This window comes from Lonchura striata, chromosome 18, assembly GCF_046129695.1.
Source record: "Lonchura striata isolate bLonStr1 chromosome 18, bLonStr1.mat, whole genome shotgun sequence".
Classification (NCBI taxonomy): Eukaryota; Metazoa; Chordata; class Aves; order Passeriformes; family Estrildidae; genus Lonchura; species Lonchura striata.
Window position 1 is genome coordinate 4,671,825 of NC_134620.1, and position 19,513 is coordinate 4,691,337.

The 19,513-nt window shown below is 46.2% G+C and overlaps 2 protein-coding genes across 3 annotated transcripts in view; one reads left to right on the forward strand and one right to left on the reverse strand.

Annotated features, from left to right (window-relative positions):
* SPPL3 (signal peptide peptidase like 3) overlaps positions 1 to 7,835 on the forward strand; it is a 56,168-nt gene extending 48,333 nt beyond the window's left edge. The window contains exons 7-11 of the mRNA XM_021549915.3: positions 2,285 to 2,391; positions 3,343 to 3,506; positions 4,582 to 4,781; positions 5,820 to 5,929; positions 6,625 to 7,835. Of these exons, the coding sequence (XP_021405590.1) occupies positions 2,285 to 2,391; positions 3,343 to 3,506; positions 4,582 to 4,781; positions 5,820 to 5,929; positions 6,625 to 6,696 (653 nt within the window). The 3' untranslated portion in view covers positions 6,697 to 7,835. The remainder of the gene's footprint in view (positions 1 to 2,284; positions 2,392 to 3,342; positions 3,507 to 4,581; positions 4,782 to 5,819; positions 5,930 to 6,624) is intronic.
* A 3,919-nt stretch (positions 7,836 to 11,754) lies between these two features.
* On the reverse strand, positions 11,755 to 19,115 carry ACADS (acyl-CoA dehydrogenase short chain). 2 transcript variants are annotated; one of them, XM_021549913.3, is made up of 10 exons: positions 19,055 to 19,115; positions 18,608 to 18,768; positions 17,004 to 17,153; positions 16,727 to 16,838; positions 16,193 to 16,344; positions 15,750 to 15,920; positions 14,423 to 14,560; positions 14,074 to 14,169; positions 13,690 to 13,746; positions 11,755 to 13,056 (listed from the first exon to the last, which is right to left on the reverse strand). In XM_021549913.3, the coding sequence occupies exons 1-10, from the start codon at positions 19,113 to 19,115 to the stop codon at positions 12,904 to 12,906; spliced, it is 1,251 nt and encodes a 416-aa protein (XP_021405588.2). In that variant the 3' UTR covers positions 11,755 to 12,903. The 2 variants fall into 2 exon arrangements, with proteins under 2 accessions (XP_021405588.2, XP_077643264.1); XM_077787138.1 differs by lacking the exon at positions 19,055 to 19,115 and adding an exon at positions 17,542 to 17,570 and having other exon boundaries at positions 18,608 to 18,687.
* Positions 19,116 to 19,513: the final 398 nt, after the last annotated feature.

The following is a 19,513-nucleotide window of genomic DNA, read 5'->3' on the forward strand; positions in this document are numbered from 1 at the left end:
ATGCAAGAATATTCTTAATCCTCAGACTATCCCTGTTCCATAAGGACTGTGTTTGCAGGGACTCTGGAGTTAATTTGCTCTGTTAATTGACAGTTAACTCCTTCAGTGCTTTCTTATTCAGCCTTGTTAACCCATTGCCTAGCACTTGCAAACCAAAGCTGCTGGTTGTGTGTCTGCTCTACCCTCTTTTGTCTTTCTCTCATATTTGGCTTTTTTTCTTAATGATTTGAAGTATATTTGAAAAGTGCAGATCTGCCTTATATAGTTTGTCAACACTGATGCATGAGCTTGGATAGGGAAACTGGCTTTCATTTAGAGAAGTCCATTGACTGCACTTTGGCCCATATTACTTGTACCCCTCTTGAGCATTCCTGCTTGTTTTTTAAATTTACCAGTATTTCTTAAAGCATTTGCAAAACTGTTTAATTATTAGCATGTCACTGTCAGCTGAAGGATTTTTTCCATCTTCTTTTCTACCCAGTATTTGCTTAGTTTGATGCCTTGTGCTTGTGGCTGGGTTCACTTCAGTGAGAGAAAAATGGAGTGTGTGAACAATAGATAAAACTCATACTGGTTACAGTATTTCCATTTCTCATTAATTATAACCTGGAAATCCTCTCCTAAATATAGGCTTACTTGAGCTATTATTAACAATGGTTTTAGAGAAACCTCTTTGATTTGAAACAGTCTGTTCCCTTTTATTTGCTCTTCTGCTGAGGAAGTCTGTAACTCAGGGCTCTACTGAATTACTGAATGCAGTTCTTTTTCCTGCTGCTTTGCTGTGTCAAATTCTGTAAACCTCAATAATTTGCTCACATTTTGTGACTCAGGGTCCATCCTTATGTCAGCGACCCCACTGCTTTGTTAAAACTGGCTGCTGTGACACTTGGGGTTGTGCTAAGGTTGCCAGTTCTCAGGAGAGAAGATGGGCTTGGCAGAACTGCTGGGATGCAGCCCCTGGGCACTGCAGGCAGCCACGCTGGCAGGAGGCCTAGGACATGTTTATCCCTTGAATGTGTATGGATGTGTTTCCCTAGTGAGTGGATGGCAGATCTTCCCAGCTTTCAGGTGAAATACAAGTGGTAGGTGGCTTCACAGCCCCATAATTACAGCCTGAGAATCCAGAGGTTAATTTGTCCATTTTGGCTGAGTCCAGCTGTTACACTGGTGGGCATGTGCACAATGAATTGGCTTCCCTGGCAGTTCCAGTTGGCAAAAATGGGATTGTAACTTCTTAAAAATTGTGTCATGTTAGACCAAGACATTTTGTGACAAATGTCTGCATGATTGACTGTAATGTGATCCCAGCAGGGCTCCATTATTCCTTGCAAATAGACTGATATCATAGATGAAAGCTGATTTGCTTTTATTTTAAGTATTTCTTCGGGGATTTACTTGTAACCAGTAGAAATACATTCAGTTGTCAGTTGAGTATCCTTGGTAGATGAGGCTGGGCTCAAAGAAGCAGGCAATGACACAAATGTGAAGACTGGGTTTTTGTTTAAAATCTTACCTTTCTACCCTGACACAATTCGCCTTGGTACAGAGTGAAAATCTGAGCTGTGTCATGTTGTTCAGCTCACTGATCTGGATGAAAACTCACCCTTAGGAGGGATTAAATAAAAACTTACCCATATTTTTTCTCCTAAGCTGTCACACACATTTTGGTTATTGGGAAATCCTGGATATCTAAGTGATGATGTTTCATGATATTCAGGCAGTCTTGCACAGTCTTGCCCAAGCAGAAGTTTGGTTTGAGTGGGTTTTTGTCAGACCAAGTTGTAACAAGTCATGTTGTAGCCATGCCCTTTCTGAATTAAGACTCAAGGATCTTATTTATTTTATGCATTTCTTAGAAAACCCAGTAGAGGAAAAGTAGAGGTTTGTGTTTGGGGCACAGAGAATTCAGAGTTGTTTTGTTGCCTCTGTTTTAAAGTAGGTAGTCAGGGTTGTACAGGGGAGATGGCGTCCCTAGGACATGGAAACATTTCTTTGTGGTGGTGGTGGAAGTTGAGTGGAACAGGCGGTTGTGCCTGCAGAGGGATCTCTGAGTCAAGGGGATGTGTTTGCAGTTGGCTCCTGAATGTATTTTGACTTTGATTAACCCTGGTAAGAAGAATGTCACTGTCTGGAAATGGTAGACAGTCATCTAGTGCATGCAGAGCTGCACAGGGGCAAACAGAGGCTTCTTTGGGGTCCTGGAGGGGAGATACTTTCTTGGGATTGGTGTTTTTCTGTTTGTTCTGCTATTTTTAATGAACTAATGATGTCTTGCATTTTGTAGCTCTGGCTATGGGCCTGTGTGTTGCAATGATAGCCTTTGTCCGGCTGCCGAGCCTGAAGGTTTCCTGCTTGCTGCTCTCTGGGTTACTAATTTATGATGTCTTTTGGGTAAGTGTTTGGTTTGGTTTTGCTAAAATTGGTTTTATGCTTTGGATTTGTAATCGGCCTTGGGCCTGTTTTACATGAATTGTACCGGTATGAAGGAAATTTCCTCAATACTGGTTTTGAGGAAATCTGGAAAAGCCAGAAGATTGGCTCCACCACTCCATTCTGAGATGCTGAATTCTACAACAGGATACAAAAATGTTTCCTTGATAATTACTTAAAATAAAGCAGAAATAAGATTAGAATATTTTGACTTCTGCATATTATATTAAAAAAAACGGATTTTGGACCTCAGATTTTGAAAGCTGGCTGAAGATGCAAACAAGCATTTCCCACACACACAGACAGAGCTGTGTCCACACTGGCACAGGGCACACGTGCTGACTCCTAATTAGCAGTGAAATCTGCAGAACAGGAATGCGAATGGACTTACAGCCAGACAGGGTGGCATAAAATCTTAGTGCACTTCTACAAGGAACCTGACAGAATGTGTTCTGTAATAGCAAGAGGGGTTTGTTTTACCTTTGCGTAACACCAAGCACTGATCCAGGGCAGCCAGAGATTCCAGTGGGATGGGCTGTAGCATCAAAGCCATAAAAGCCTGTTGGAGACAAGGGCTGCCTCATTCCATTTATGAGTAAGCACTGCACTCACCCTCTTCTCTGTTCTGCAGATCCCTTCCATTTTCATGGTGCTTTTATCTGCATTTGTCATCCCACACTATCTGCTTGTTGTCCAGACGGGTCCTTTGCCAAAGGATCTCTTGATATCAGAAAGTATATTCCAGTTATTCTTGAGGATTAAAAATTTCCATCTGAATTTTTGCAATACATTTTGCCTTTTGTCATCATCAGGAAAGTAGCCTTTATTTTCTTGAATAGCAAAGCAAAAATACATTCAGCTTGAGTTGCTGTGTAATTGCAGTTTGTGACTTCTGATTACCTTGCTCTGCAGGTCTTTTTTTCTGCCTACATCTTTAACAGCAATGTTATGGTGAAAGTGGCCACACAACCAGCTGATAACCCCCTGGATGTGTTATCCCGGAAACTTCACCTGGGACCAAATGTCGGCAGAGATGTTCCCCGTCTGTCACTGCCTGGCAAACTTGTATTCCCAAGGTAAAAGCTTCTTTTACTGTAGTACATGAGAAATGTTTTCCCTCCGTATCTTTACTAGTACTAATTCTGTTGGAAAATCAAGGAATGTAATGAGCAGTGAGGACTGGACACTTTGCTTACTCAGAGCAGGATGCACTTCTTGACATTTGTGAGAGTTCTGCAGCCTGATGATTGCTAGTGTGACCTCACATTTAAAAGAAGAAGATGTGAGGTTTAGTATAACATCAGAACAGTCTGAATTACTGTGTAATCGCAGATGACTGGGAAGGGGTTGGAAACTGATCTAAGCAAGGGTGGCTTACCAGGCAAGCGCAGTGCTGAAGGGAGATTATTCCACATGTCACTGCTCAGGGGTTCCCTGGTGGGGCAGTAAGCTCAGTGCAGCAGCAGGCAGGCAGTAAGTTTTGTTACTGTGTTACTGTTGATTTAGATGTTGAGATGCTGAAATTACAGGGATTAAAAGATCAGAGATTATCGTTGATTGTCTGCAGCGATAAAATCAAAATTGTTTACTTTGTCAACTTTGCGATATGAAATCACAAAGTTGACAAAGTGAACAATTTTTCATGAAAAATATCTTCATTTTAAGATATAGATGATTTTCGTTCTTAATCTTTTTCACAATTGGCTCTTCTCTGAGAATCTGGCAAGACTAGTTTTCTGTTTTGTCTGAATGTCCAAAATGGGTGCACTGCCTTGTTTTAGATCTGCATGCATGGGGATGAAGATGCACTTTAATGGCAATCAAAAGATCAAAGGGCCAGCTGGTCCTTCCCATCAGCGCTGAGGAGGGAGAGGACTGTAATACTGGGTCAGTGGATCTGTTTCATTAAGTGATTTAATGGCAAAGGCAGCTTAAACACTACTGAGAGAAGGAAACTGGTTTGGAGCAATGTCATCCCTGCCCAAATGGGTTTGAGTACAGCTGAGGAAAACCTCATTAGCCAGCATTGGGTTCATGTGCAAGTTTGCCAGTAGAGAGGCTATGCCAAATGAAGCTCAAAACCACAGTGGAGGAGTCTAGAGCTCGTCACGTTTTGTTTTGACCATGAACCCAATTCCAGTTGCTCTTTAGTTCCACAGGCAGCCACTTCTCCATGCTGGGGATTGGAGATATTGTGATGCCAGGGCTTCTGCTCTGCTTTGTCCTGCGTTACGATAACTACAAAAAACAAGCCAACAGCGATTCCTGCGGCGCCCCAGGACCAGGGAACATCTCTGGGCGCATGCAGAAGGTCTCCTACTTTCACTGCACACTTATTGGCTATTTTGTAGGTGAGTAATTAGTTCAATATTAAGAGCTGTCTAAGTGAGCAGATGTGGGATTATTGTAGTAGGTTTAAAAGATGATGAAAGCAAGTGTAAAGAGGCTTTGAGAGGATGCTTGGTTATGTTCTTTTTAATCCTCCTCTCTTTGCTTTTATTGGCATAGTCTAGGGAGAAAAAGCCCTTCTATAGTCTTCAAGATTTTTTTTTGTAGCTATTGTATTTTATTTAGAGGATGAAAGAGAGTATCAGTGTGCTTTTGTTAGCACTTGCACTTTGCTTCACTGGCTTAAAAAGTGTTGTAGCTCATACCTGAGTGATGGGGAAAATATGGAAGTCTCCAGATAAATTATGCTGTGCATACTACATAGCAAATTTAAGCAATTCACCTAGGCAATTCCTGCATTCTTGTATTCTGATCTTGACATAGTAGTACATACAGAAAATCATCAATAGTTACAACTGGAGTGCTTTTTATAATTTGCTGTAGCCAGCCCTTTTCTGCCTAATATAAAACAGGCTCTTCCCTCCAGCCAGGGCATGCATGTGCATATCCTGACCTCCCACGGCCCTTCTGAGGCTGAAAAGGCAAGATAATTTCCTACCAATAGCCTTTCTTCCCCCACACCTTGATTTCCCCCCTACATTCCCTTCTGGCAAGTCTCCAGGAAAGCAATTCCTGATGAATACAGCCCTTCCTCTGAGCCCTGGCTGCTCAGGCCAGGGGCCACAGACCAGCAGTCTCGAGCAGCATTTCAGTGCCATGCAGTCTGCTTCCCCCTCCACCTTTTGCTGTATTTTTTCTGAATTATTCTTGGCTTAGTTTGAGATCCAAAACTGGACCAAGTGGTTCAACACAGCCTAATACTAAAATAGAATAATTTTTCACTGTTTTGTTGTTTTAACTGCATTCAGGGAAGGCAAAGCACAGAGAAGTAACTTTTCCTCACCTCTCAGAATGGGGGTGAAGGAAGCCTCAGTGGATGAAATGCTGAGAACATCCACCTGCAAACTGAAGATATTTACAGTGACTTTTTTCTCTTATAGGTTTATTAACTGCAACAGTAGCTTCTCGTATTCACCGGGCAGCCCAGCCTGCCCTGCTCTATTTGGTACCATTCACTTTATTGCCACTCCTCACCATGGCCTATTTAAAGGTAAGAGGGGAGGACACGGGGCAGCAGGGTCAGTGTCCTTGCACTGGCAGCAGCTCTCAGGAGGATGGTGTGTGTCCCTGACAGTCCTGGCCCAGCACAGAGTAACCACTGCTCTTGGGTCAGTCTTCTTTTCAGAGCACTGAGCAAGTGAGAGATGAGTTCCTGAAGTAGAAGATCATTAATGCAGATAAAGTACCAGTAGTTCTAATCAAATAAATTCTGAAATACGCATTTCTGTTTTAATTGAATAAGTGAATTTGTCCTTGTCCTGTTGGTCATGAAATACCACATGCACAAGTTTGAACAGTGATTGGAGAGGCAGAACCTTGCTTGCCTCTTTTTAGTCACCTGTTCTGAACAGAAATTGTAAAATTTAATTTTCCTGTTCCAGGGCTGTTGTTGAAGCATGCATCTAGCACTCTGCAGAGCAGAACATAAGAAAGGGCAGGATTTTCAACATGAGTAATTATTTCCTTCCCATCAGAAACCTATTTTGGCTTTATCTGCTCTAAAAGACATTCTGGCCTGACAGGGAGAGGATTTATTTTTACTGTCTTTATTGTAATTTGCAAAACGGGTGAAGAATACATTTACTCTAAGATGTGTTTGCAATTCTGTGTGCATTTTAAAATGTGAATTCTAAGCAGAGTTGAGTGTTTCTGAGGGCACGGTCCTTGTGCTGTTTCCCTGCCTAGGGCGATCTACGTCGCATGTGGTCTGAGCCTTTCCACTCCAAGTCCAGCAGCTCCCGTTTCCTGGAAGTATGATGGAACAGACAGGAAGTGACCTGAACTTCTGCCTTGGTCCTTTTCACTTTAACTTGTGGCTTTGTTGTCTCCTAAAGCTGGACTGGCTGGTACTTGGGAAGGTACCAGCGATGGGACACGTATGAAAGGACTTTGTATTAAAGGAGTGAAAGAAACAAAAGCTGAAATCCCAGAGCTCCGTGTGACTCCGTATCTCCCTGCAGATGTGGAACTGGGGACCCTTTGTGCAACTGCAGCCACTTTCCTCTTTTCCTCACTCAGATGGATTAGTACCAGACTATTACCTTTGTGAGAGAGGAAGAGACAAGACTTGAAACTAAAAACGGCTTGAAGTCGTTCAAAAACTTGTGAACACTAAACGCAAAAACAGTTCAGCAAACCGAGGCTTCTTCAGAGAACCCCTCATGGACATTGGGACCAGTTTCCTGCGGGACTTCGGTTTTGAAAAGAACTGAGACAGAAGGTCTTCTGTCACAATATTGGGTTTTTTTGATTTATTAAATATTTCCTGTGGTGTGAGGTTACTTATTAAATCCACAGACATCGAGTGACTTCTTGCAGTATACATATAAAAATTTGTTGTAACAAGTTACATTTCCACCCAGATGTCATATTGCAGTGAAAAAGGGCACGATTTTTATACATATATATATACACACATATAGATATATATATGAATAAATAAAAAGGAAAACCTGCTAAGATCATGCTGTGTAGCAGACAGGGGCTTGCTGTAATTTTTAGCATGTAGCGCAGTTACTCTGGCTTTATGTATATGGATCTACAATGAGCTGCTGTTTTTCCCCCCTCCTACAACTGAACCTGCAGTTTAAAACCAAGTGTAGTATTTGTACTGGTTGTACCATGAACTTTAGGGGATATTTGATTTGATCAATGTAGCAAACTAGGGAAGAAAAAAGTTCAAACTCAGCCCTGTGTGTCTGAGGGGGGAGGAGGTGGGGGTGTCTTTTTCCTTTTTTTCCCTCCTTTTTTTAATTTTTTTTTTTCTTTTTACAAACAGCTCCCTTGCAGGTTTTTAGTAGTTCCTTCTTGACCAGTGCATGTATTATAGCAGCAATTGTCTTTGTGCTTTCTGATCATAGTAATGTATCACTTGTAAATACATTTTTTCTATTTTCTATTTTTTTGTATTTTTTGCATTTTGTTTCATTAGTGTGCTGTATTTTTCCATGCCCCTGCCCCTCAAAGAAAAAAAAAAAAGAAAAAAGAAAAACTGTCCTTTACTGTTGTGACTGGTTGGAATTTGTTTTTTTTGACTGCTTTCTACCTGTAGCCTGTTAAAATGTGGATTTTTGTCTTTCTTTTCTAAAACCAGCAGTTCCAGTTGTTACTTTATTGACTGAAAGGTTTCCCTGAGGTAACTAAACTTTTTTTCCTTTCAAGTACTGTGCCAAGCGGGGTTTGGGGAGCTCTCCTGAGAGCTCACAGCTCTTGTTAGGTGACAGATGCTGGGAAGTGTTAGTGGCACAGGATAAGGAGGAATGTTGGAGACTGACTCTGAGCACTGAGGTGACTTTGAGACTGGTTTCGTTCCAGGTAAGGGAGGGGTTGATCAAACACCTGAAGCCCTCAGCGCTGTTGGTGGTACAAGAAGAGCATATTGGACATGGCAGGAAATTTTGTCCAGCCACATGTGTGCTGTCATTAATGTCATTAATTAACCCCTTCCTCTGTTCTCAGGCAGGTCTGGCACAGGTGGCAGGGGCCCTGATGCCTCTGAGCTGGCTGGGATGCACTTCCAAGACAGCTGGAATGTCCCAGGATAAACAGTAAGACACAGCTCAGCCATGCTGGGGGAGGGTTGGTGGTGATGAGATTTAGCAAACATGGGTGGGTGTGGCAAGGGGGACACTGGGACATCATCTCTCTTTCACACACACTCCCCCTGAGTTCTTTTCTTTCCCTTAGCTGAAAGCATTCCCTCTACCATGTGCCTGCAGTGGTCATCCTCAGGTAACTGTATTTTTTTAAATGAAATTAATAGTTCTTCATGAGAATCTGCTTTTTCTGTTCATGACAGGTGTCAGGTCCCAGAATTGCTTGGGACAGTAGAAAGGCATCAGTTTTGAGCCTCAAACATGAAGTGAATAAAATACTGAGGTGGGTATTCAAATAAAAAGGGATTTTTGCAGTGGAGTAACAAATTCAGCTTCACTTCATTGCAGCTTTATCTGCCTAGCCTTTGCACCTACCTGACAATTGTGCACAGCTCAGGCGCCATCAGCTTCACAGCAGTTCCCTCCTTTAGAATTATTTCTTTGTAATTCCTCTGGAATTAAAATACAAGGTCTTTCTCTGTTTTGCAGCAGCATTTTTAGGCCATACCTGCCAAGTGTCTTTATGAACAATTTCTACAGTTAGAGAAGCATTCTGGAGAAAGTTCTAGAAGTGCTAATTGATAAATACTTCATGAGAATTAATTTAGCTTCCCCAAAAATGCCTGGTCTTCCTTGTTAAGCTGTCTTGCCTCCCTGCACTCTGTGCCCTTCTCTTGCACCAGGAGACCTGAGCGAGCCCTTACTGTCCCTGCCCCTCATATTGTGCTGGGTCCCACCCAGGTGAGCACCCACTGCACTGGAAAGGGTTTACTGCCCCTTCAGCTGGCAGGAAAAGGATTTTGGTGCTTGGCAGAGGTTCACTGAGGTTTAACTGTACTAAGAAATAGTGCTTTCCCAGAGCTTTAAGTTAAAGCTGCAAAGCTCTGTTCCACAGCTCTCCTCAAACCATTCAGGGGGATTAGAAATGGATCCTACCTGGCTGCTGAGCTGTGGGCTCTCCCTGTACAGATGGACCTTTGGTCTATGTCTTTCCAGTCTGATGTGTCTCCTCTGCTTGAGGATCAAGCTGTACAGGGTACTTTGGGTCCTCTGGATTTTGGGAGACTGTGCAGGACCTGGGTTCCTGTCCCCGTTGGCTCTGGTACAGCTGCTGATGCCTTCTTTGTTGAGCTCCTTAATGCACTAGGCACAAGGTCCTGCAGTGAGACTGCCCAGCTGCCTGCCCCTTCTTCTAGAAAGCTGCCAAAAATAACTATTTTAATAGCTGACTAATATAAATCTCCTTGTAAGAGGTAAAAAGCTGGCAAAAAAGTGATAGACCAGAGCATGCTTACAGCACAGTTGTTAGGACACGGACCAGAGCTGTTGTGTACAAATCTGCTGACAGGTCTGGTACTCTGCTGCATCTTTGAGAACAGTAAGCTTAGAAATGGTCCTGTTTGTATGCTGATATTTCCCTAAGGTCAGACTTCACCTTACAGACATGATGAATTCCAAAATTTGAATTTGAAATTAGTTTTTTCATTCAAGTAACAGCACTGTCACATTTTTTTATCACTATTCCATGTCTATTCTATTATTCTTCCAGGCACTTTGCTTTTTTACTTCAGGATGTTTTTCAAATATACTATTTTCCATATTTTTCCCAAATTCCAACATAACCTGAATGCATGGCTGTTGCCAGGTCTGTGTTGAGAGTGAGGGCTCTCAACTTAGGTGAAACAAAGATCTAATTTAAAATCAGAATAAATTTGTCTTTTTTTTCAGATCAGCTCATCTCCCTTTAGTCTGTAGGGAACTCACAAGGAAGAGTCTGAGCTACATGATACAAAAGCTATCAGGTCTAGGGCACGGCAGAAGTAACTCCTAGTTACTGTAACTATGTTTTCTAAGAAAGGATTCTAGTTCAGCCTCCACCTGCTTCATGCCTCATAACCAGTTTCACGTACTCCTAGAGCATTATGGGGCAAAACCACAAAGTCCTTGAGAAGTGTAGCTTTTGTTCTTGAAAAGTGACTTATCTCCTTCCCCACTTGTTTCTAATTTATGTATAACCTGATTTTCCCATCTCTGTGCCCCAGCTTTGCAATGTTAGCTGTTTGGCAGTTGAGAGAAAGTTGGGGCTTCATGTGTGAACAGACCCTTTTCTCCAAAGAGAGCCTGGCCCTGCCCATGCCTGGGTTTGTGCTGTCTGAGGGTGGCTTGGTTAAAAGCTGCTGATTTAATGCTGCAAAACTCGTTTGTGTTTTGCCCTTTCAGCAGTTCCTCTGCAACAGCCCTGAGGAGCAGACACACTCTTCACACAAAGTTCTCTCAGCAGGCAGCAGCAAGGAGCAAGGTTGAAGTATCTTGCTCTGAGTAAAACCACTGCTTTGCTCCGGGAGCTCTGGGACATTGTGTGTGTAATCATGCTGTTTTACCCCCAAAGCAGTGCAGTGTCACAGGGCACTGAGTGCTCTTGCTGAACCTTGTGGCAGCAGGGAAAAACTTTCAGAACTTTCAGAAAGCTTTTGCACACCTTTTTTTTTTTTCTACCTCAAGTTTGTAGGTTCTCTCTCCACTGAGGTGGTCACAGCCAGCACGGTGGGTGACAGGGATGGTTTCATTCTGCTCTGCAGAGAAACTGTAGCAAATTAGAGCTGGTAATGAGGGAGGCTGAGGGTGAAGAGGGGCATCAGCAAGCACTGACAGCACAGCAGATCTAAGAGAAGCACCTGGACGAAAGGGGAAATGGGCTGGCAGAAGTGTGACTGACTGTGCTGGCTCACTGGGGATTCAGCTGGAGCTCAGCATAACAGGAACTGCATTGCTGAAGTCCTCACATCCCTGCAGGTCCTGTTCTGAGTGGCTGCAAGGAGAAGTTAAGTGTAAAATAGTATCTCCACATCTTCAGGCACCATCACTGCAGCAATCAAAGAGGAAATATAGGCTGAAATCAAGCTTCATCCAGAGAAGCCCTCCATAATTTACAGTACATTCAAGGTCACTGGAATGATTTTCCAGTAGTAATGCTCCTGTTGAATGCACTACCTGGCAAGTTCTGTCAATCCTTATGCCCAGTAGAACAAGGAGAAACTCAGTACTTGAGGCCCTTGCCCCAACATGCTGTTGCCCTCCAGCGCTCTGCACAGGGACGACTGACCTCACTGAGAACTGGTCTCACTGGTGCATGCAGGCCCTACTGGTTTCTGCTCCTGCATCTTGGGACTTGAAGAAATTACTCTAATTCACATTTGCATTTAAAAATAAAGAGTGATGGTCCTTTAAAATCAGGTTTTATTTGTCTTCTCTGCTTGCTCGTGTAACAGAATCCTGCTCTTCTTCTCTGCACACAAGTCTAAATTAATGGCACCACGGGAAAATAACCATTTCCCTCTAGTGTACTTCTTTGGACAAGGAGGCAGACCAGGCCGTATAGGATCTCGTCTTAATCCTCTCCCTCTTCTTCTGAGTTTAGAGCTTTTCCTTTGGCTGTTGATGCTCCTAAAGTTAATGTCTTACCAATGATCACTGATTGAGGATGTGCTACTGCTAAAGCTTCCTGGTGAGGTTTGCGTGTCATCTCTTCATTTCCTCGTTGCCCAAAACATGTCAAGATTAAAAGTTGTTAGTGCCCTATCAGGCACTTCCTTTCCTGATGATACTGCATAAACAGATTTGGGAGCAGAGGGGTTTTTTCGTTTGGTTGGGTTTTTTTATAAAATAGTCCTAGGCACTGCATCTTTGCTTTCTTTTGCTTCTATCCCTACATCCCAGAGCAGCTGCATGAGCAGGTGCTGGGCCCTACTGGCCCAGATCGAGGAATTATTTGTGTTTTCAAATCTGCATACAGAAAATACAGTCTCTGCTCAGATTCTTCTGTGTGGGGGTTGTCCCTGCATGTCCTCCTGTCTGGCTCCTCTCCTGCTGCAGGGATTATCTCAGCCTGGGCTTTCCCATTAGGAGCTCACAGACAGCTGCATCCCACACCTGAACTCCACTGAAGTCTGATCTGCAGAGGCACACGACCAGCAGCCTGAAGCAGGGCACAGGGGTCATGGCTCTCAACATCTCTTAACTCTGGCACTAGTTATCCACTGCCATGTAGTGACAAATTTAGCGAAACAGGCAGTGGCTGGCAAGTGTTGTCATTTTGCCACTACCAAGCCATTCAAACAGTCCCATTTAGCAAAAGCCTCAGGCTGCCCTGTGAGCACAGGTTGCCTCCTCCCTCCTGCACTCACAGCCATCACATAAAAACCTCAGTCCAGGCTCAGTGCGCCACACTTTGTCCAAAGAAGAATCAGCACATTTTAACTAGAGGGTCAGTTAGCCATTGGTGAGGAAAACCTCCATCAACAGCTTCATTCAAGAGGGTCAAACTCCATCACAACACACTTGGGGCAGTGTGCTGCTCCAGGCAGCTTCCTCAGCCTCGGTAGGCCTTCAGCAGCTGGCCTGCAATCACCAGTCTCTGGATCTCACTGGTCCCCTCGTAGATCTCGGTGATCCGAGCGTCGCGGTAGTGCCGTTCCGCTGGCATCTCTGTCACATAGCCCATCCCACCCAGGATCTGGATAGCCTGAAACAAAGGCAGCGGCTTAGAAAGAAAGTGGAGTCAAGAAATCTGTTTTCTACAGAATGCACATGTGCACAAACAGCCATTTTAAGAGGAATTGAGCCCACTGCAAGCATAACGGGGAGGGTGGGACATATGGGGATGACTGCAGCTCATTTGTGATCATAGGAATACACGGGATTGATCTGGGTAAGAACAATATGGATATTCCAGATGGGCAGTTAATTGCTTCAGAGGTATCTGCTAGTGATCCATATTCTAAGATATCTTTATAAAAGCCAGGGGCACTAAACCAAGGAACAGAGTGATGCAGTGATGATGATTAGTGACCCCATGCTCTCTCCCACTTTGCTGCTCCTTCTTAAAACTGCCACTGCCTTGGACAGCAGCAGGCACAGGCCACTTAAATAATACAGTTGCCACAGGCCAGTATAAACCCCTGCCATCCTCCTACTTCCCCACAACCTGTGAATATGGTTGTGCTAAATGGCTTCAGCCATAGGGTTGCTTGCTTGCTTTGGTTGGTGTATTTCAAATATAAATTATCAAATTCCATCCCATCTTCCCAGAGCACTTGTGAGACATCCGAAGTCCTTTCCCACATGACATATATCAGAATTGTCAACTGACAGTTACCTGATGAGCAATGAACGTTGCAGCTTCTGATGCAGCCAGTTTGGCCATTGCCGCTTCCTTTGGGGAAGGAAAACATCACTGAGAGTGCAGCTGTCACAAAAAGGACCCCCTCACCTGCACAAGGAGCTTGAATGCTCACAGAGCAGCTGTGCAGAGAGACAGGCCTGATGATGGTGCCAGCTGAGAGCAGCCACCCCTCTCCCCTTGGCTACAACCAGTGCTGAACTCAGGAGGCTGCCCAAGGGTGGGCAGCAGGCCCAAGGAGCTGCTGGGGGTTAGACCCCAGCAGTGCTGGCTGGGCAGGCACTGAGCACAGCAATGCTCTATGGCTTTGAGCCTGTGTGCTGTGCTGTGGCTGCTGGACAAAAGCAGGGCTGGAAATACCTTAGTGAAGGGCTTTCCATTGTCCTTCAGCATAGCAGCTCTCCAGGTCAGCAGGCGTGCACCCTCCAAGGCTACAGCCATGTCTGCCAGCTTGAACTGCAACAACAAACACTGCCTTTGGCCCAGGGCCTCTGCCTGCACAAGGGGACAGCTGAAGTCTTCCACCCCTGGGGCCATCTAAGGAAAAGGAGCCTCTGTCCCAACAATTAGTTTTAGCATTTGAAAACAGAATTATCACCCTGTTTATCCCAGACAGTACAAAGTGCACTGTGTGCCTGATACCAAACCCACACGCACTTTCCACCAGCCCCAGCGCCCTGTGGAACTGCACCGTGTGCCCTGCTCCTACCTGCACTGCCTGAAGCTTTGTGATGGGTGACCCAAAGGCCATTCTCTTCTCAGCATAATCCACAGCACAGTCCAGAGCTGCCTGTGCTATTCCAAGTGCCTGTGAGGCAATACCAATCCTTCCTCCATCCAGAGTTTGCTGAGAAAGACACAAAATACATGTAAGTCAAGTCATACTTGTACATACACATTTCTGATGTAGCTGGAAAGCTGTTGTAGCCTTAAAATCCTCTGGTCAGAGACCTCCTTGATTCACAGTGTTCTCATTTATCTAGGAATAGAGAGCTGTAACAAGCACTGCCACTGCAGAGAGAAGGCAAGAGTTCAACAACAGAAGGAGAAAGGAGAGGGATTGCTTATTAGCTGGGAGAAAAACAGAGGGAGCAAAATAAGGGAAGCAGCACAACAAGGATCTGCTCTGGAAGGGGCTGGAAGAACTCAGGCAGACCCAACACACGCTGCAGCTGATTTTACTTGGGAAATCTGGTCAATTTTCCTTTTTTACCCTCATCGTTTGGACACACATGTGAAAGCAGTTTTTAAACTCATTAGTGAACCCAGTCAATTACCTGACTTAGCTCAAACACCTACTCTGCCCCTCTGTGCACAAGAAGAAATTGCATCACAGGGAGAAAAGGCTTTATTTTCTCAACCCTAGGCTGAAGGTCTTTAAAAGAACCTGTCAGTCACCAACCACTTTTAGTTCTGGACATAATGGTATGGGCTCTGCTCCAGGGAGCTCAACCCAAAATGTCAGGCTAACAAAGGGTGTTTTGCCCCTCCAGAAAGAGCAATGACCACTGTAAAAGGACAGTGCTTCTCTGCAGGAAAAAAAAAGCTGTTCCCAGCTGCCTTGCTCCTCCTCAGAAGTCACATGCATACCATAACTCAGCTGTCATTCACCTTGAGACACACTCTGCAGAAGTTGCTGTGGGCCTCCAGGACAACTTTCCTCTGCCACAGTACTCACATGGGGAAATGCCATGTTTTCCCTTTATCTATGGGTACAACTGGAGGAACAAATGATTGGGAAAGAAGAAAAATTAAAATATACTGCCCCTGTTGACATAGCACCTCAGTGGTATCAGTGTTGCTCCAGCTGAAAACTGCCACAATAAAAGTGCTGTCAAAAATCTGTGTAAATTAAACATTCAACAAGCTCTGGGAATGATTCCTCCCATGTTGGCAAGAAGGGCCAACAGCTTAACACGACAGAAAACAGAAAGCAGCCCTCACTGAAGTGACTGCCTCTGGAAATGGTTTACAAAAGGGTAAGCCTGGGAGTTACAGCTGTACACACTCACAGCTGCACCCCATCCCTCTCTTACCATGGCAATTTTGAAGCCCATTCCTGGCTGCCCGAGGAGGTTTGCCTTGGGTATTCGGCAGTCCTCAAATATCAGGTTAGCAGTGGAAGAGGCTCGGATTCCCAGTTTGTCTTCTTTCTTCCCCAGTGACAGCCCAGCTGTTGGCATGGGAACCAGGAATGCACTAATGCCCTGCAACAAGACCCAGACTCTTAGCAATGGTGTCTTACCTTCCTACTTCCTTAGCTGTCAGCAGGTTCCCTCCATTTTACATAAAAGCCACATGTCCAGGTAACCAGGAGGAGGGAGAGGAGAGCCGAGACAGAACAAAACCAGTGCACATCAGCCCCTCTTCTGGTCAATGCCTGCACGGTTCTAAAAACAGAGTCCCAGCCATGGCAAAGTGCTTCTCCAAAACTCCTTCACTGCCATGCCTTTTTCCCTACTGATACAAACTATCACACCTTGTGCTTCAGGGATTTATCCGTAGTAGCAAACACCACTGTGGCCGAGGCGTCCCAGGCATTGGTGATCCAGGCCTTGGTACCGTTCAGAACCCACTCATCCCCATCCAGGCGCGCCACAGTGGAGGCTGCACCCGCGTCGCTGCCGTTTCCTGAGCAAAGCAGCAGCAAACAAGTCTCAGGTGACTGGTGACACTGGGGGCAAACCCACCCCACACCTGCACCCCATCAGCTCAAGGCACCTCTTGAACTGTGGCAATGTCACATCCACTGTTCCTCCCACAGAACAGGGAAAGGCCCGTATGTGGAAGATGTTGTCCAGAGCTCTGCTCACATGGAGTGAGTATTTTCAGCAGGGACCATAAGATGACAATTCATATCTTGGGTACTGAGACTCCACTCACACAGAACTGCTATAACCCGCCCTTCTACAAACTGTTTCCAGTTTCAAAGACCTCAAGGTCATCCTAGTCCTGACCAAGGAAAGAAGCTACACCATGTTCTTTGCAATAGGGACTATAACAGTCACATCACCTGGTTCACTGAGGGCAAAACATCCAATTTTCTCTCCACTGGTGAAGGGAGCAATCCACTGGTGCTTCTGCTCTTCAGAGCCAAACTTGAGTATTGGCCCTAAATACAGGGACTTAAAGAATTTAGTGTTGTTAGTGCCTCTTGAAGGTACAACCAATCGAGTAGCTCTCTAATGTGCTCTCCAACACACCAGAGAACTCACCACAGGAACAGATCCACTTCTCCCAAACACCCCTCTGCCATGCCAACCTCGCTTCACGCCTGCCCCCACACTCACGTTATTGACGCTGACGATGACGCCCGTGGACGCGCAGCCCCTGCTGATCTCCTCCACAGCAATGGAATAGGCCAGGTAGTCGAGGCCTGCTCCTTTGTACTTCTCTGGCACATCCATAGCCAGCAGCCCCAAGCCACCCATCTTCTTCACCTGCACATGGGGAATGGACAGGTCCCATCCTCTGCAGCACCAGTGTGCCAGCAAATGCAGGCACGTGGAGAGCAAGACATGTCATGAGAGGGCTACACCCAGAGGAAAAGATGCACAAAATTCCTAGTGAAATGGGAATCTGAACAAACTGGTAAATGTCCCCAGATCCCAGTGACTTAGCAGGAGCTGTATGCAGTCACTGTTGTTTAGGCTCTTGCTTGTTTAAAGAGCTTTCTTCAGTACTGGGAAGGGGGGAGCCTTCTGAAGGTGAAATATGGAGACAGAACTCCACCAGCATTTCCTCAGCCTCCCACCAAAGATCTACCCTTGCATGTCTCCTGTCAGTAGAAATGGCAAATCTAGCTGATAAAAATCATCAGAAATTTACCTTTGAGTCTGCTGAGCTTCAGCCTAGGACTGCACAAAGGAAGAATTTTACAGAATGAATGACTGCAGAAAACAGTGGTGGCAAGGTGATTTTTTTCATTCCCAATAAAGCCAGATCTTGCTTCCCAGAGAATTTGTTCATTACATTGCAATCAATCCACCCCAAGTTCCCCAGCTAGACCCCCTGCTTTGCCACCATAAACCTCTGCTTTCTTTTAGAGAAACCAGGGAGAATTTTTAGATACATAATTTCCCCTCCTGTGTGGGCACCCAAAACGCCAATTTTCCACATTAAATACAGAAGATGAACAAGACACTGATTCTATGTGTGTTGCTTCATCTTATTAAACACGTTTGCATCTTGAACTTTCCCCTACATACTCAAGTCAAAAGACTCAGAATCAAATGTAAAGTTCCCAGATGAGAACAGTAAGGAGTAAAGTTATTTTCTTCTTTAGGGTAAGTGTGACTTTCATGTCTACTGTCCTTATGCCTTTATAGAAAGGGGAATGTGACAAAACTCTTATGCCTCTGACAGTGTTTGCCTGGAATCTCTTGGCTAATGTAACAGGATCTGTTTTGCTGGAGCTTTGTATTTCACTGCTTAACATGCACAGTGGTGTGTCTTTCCATATGAGAAATCACTAGTTTGGCTGGAATTTTGATTTATTCACAGCCCCAGGGGATGAGCAGCATGTACCTCCTGATCGCTTTTCCTCACTATCTGCAATGCATTCATGTCATCTATGATTCCTCACCATAAACCATTATGTGCAGTCCGTAAAAGTATTTGATTTATTTTATTAATTAGTCCCACAGATAAGTTGGTAAGGTAACGAAAAACTAAGTGGTACTAAAGTCAGATACAGAGAAACACAAATAAAAGTGAAGAGCTCAAAATGTCCTGTGGGAATTACAACGTCCACATTCAGAGCAACGAGCTGCTCTAAACTTAAATTTTCTGCTAAACCAGAGCAGGATATACATTCTGCCTCAGTCCGAGTGGTCCTGCCCCAGGGCACCAGGAAGGGGGTCTCTAGCCGTGCCTTCCCAAGCCTGGCACCCACCTGCTCGGCCGGGAAGCGATGCTCCTTGTCCAGCTGCGCTGCAAGCGGCATCAGCTCCTTCTCTGCGAAGTCCCGGACCGTCTGGCGCAGCATCTGGTGTGTCTCGGGCAGCTCCGCGCTCTGGTACACGGTGTGCAGCCGGCGGCACCGCAGGGCCAGCGCTGCAAGCGGGGAGGGGGCTCACAGCGGGCCAGGGGCGGGCGCCGGCCCGTGAGGGGCCCCGAGGGTCCCCCCGCCCCGGGCACTTCCCGCGCCCCGCGGCCTCAGCTGCGGCCCGGCTGCAGGGCGGCGCCACTCCCGTGCCCGCGGGGACTCGCCTCAGGCAGGCCCTGAAGGGCACCGGGACGCCATCTCCCGCGCAGGCCGCGGCCCCTTCCCGCCCCTCCCGGGTGCCCCGCGGCCCCCCGAGCGGCCGCAGCAGAGGGAAGCCGCTCCCGCCGCCCTCACCCCGGGCGGCTCCGCCGCCGCCGCAGCGGGACGCGACCGCCGCCATCGCCGCCGCCGCCATGGCCGCCTGAGGGAGCGCGGGCCGCGCGTGCGCCCCCTGGCGGCCGGCCCCGCCCTGCAGGGCCGCCAGGCCGCGGGAGCGAAGGAGAGGCAGGGACGGGAGGGACGGGAGGAACGGGGGGAACGGGAGGGAACGGGAGGGAACGGGAGGGACGGGAGGGAACGGGAGGGACGGGAGGGAACGTCCTTTATTACTCTGCTGGTGACAAAACCACGGGCCTACAAACACAGCGGCACCGCGGGGACACCCCGGCCACCAGAACAGCCCCGCGGCGCTGCCACGGCCACGGGGGCGGGGTCCGGCCGGGACAGCACAGAGGAGTCACACCGTGAGATACAAATCCGTGTCCTGGAACAGCACCGGGATCCAGGCAGGCGGGGAGGGCTTTGCTGGTGCTC

Coding starts and splice junctions, on each gene's coding strand:
- ACADS (XM_021549913.3), bottom strand. CDS start 19,115: ATGGCGGCGGCGGCGATGGCGGCGGTCGCGTCCCGCTGCGGCGGCGGC. Junction 14,561..15,749: donor TGGGCTTCAAAATTGCCATG/GTAAGAGAGGGA, acceptor TGTCTTTCTCAG/CAAACTCTGGATGGAGGAAG. Junction 13,747..14,073: donor ATGGAAAGCCCTTCACTAAG/GTATTTCCAGCC, acceptor CCTTCCCCAAAG/GAAGCGGCAATGGCCAAACT.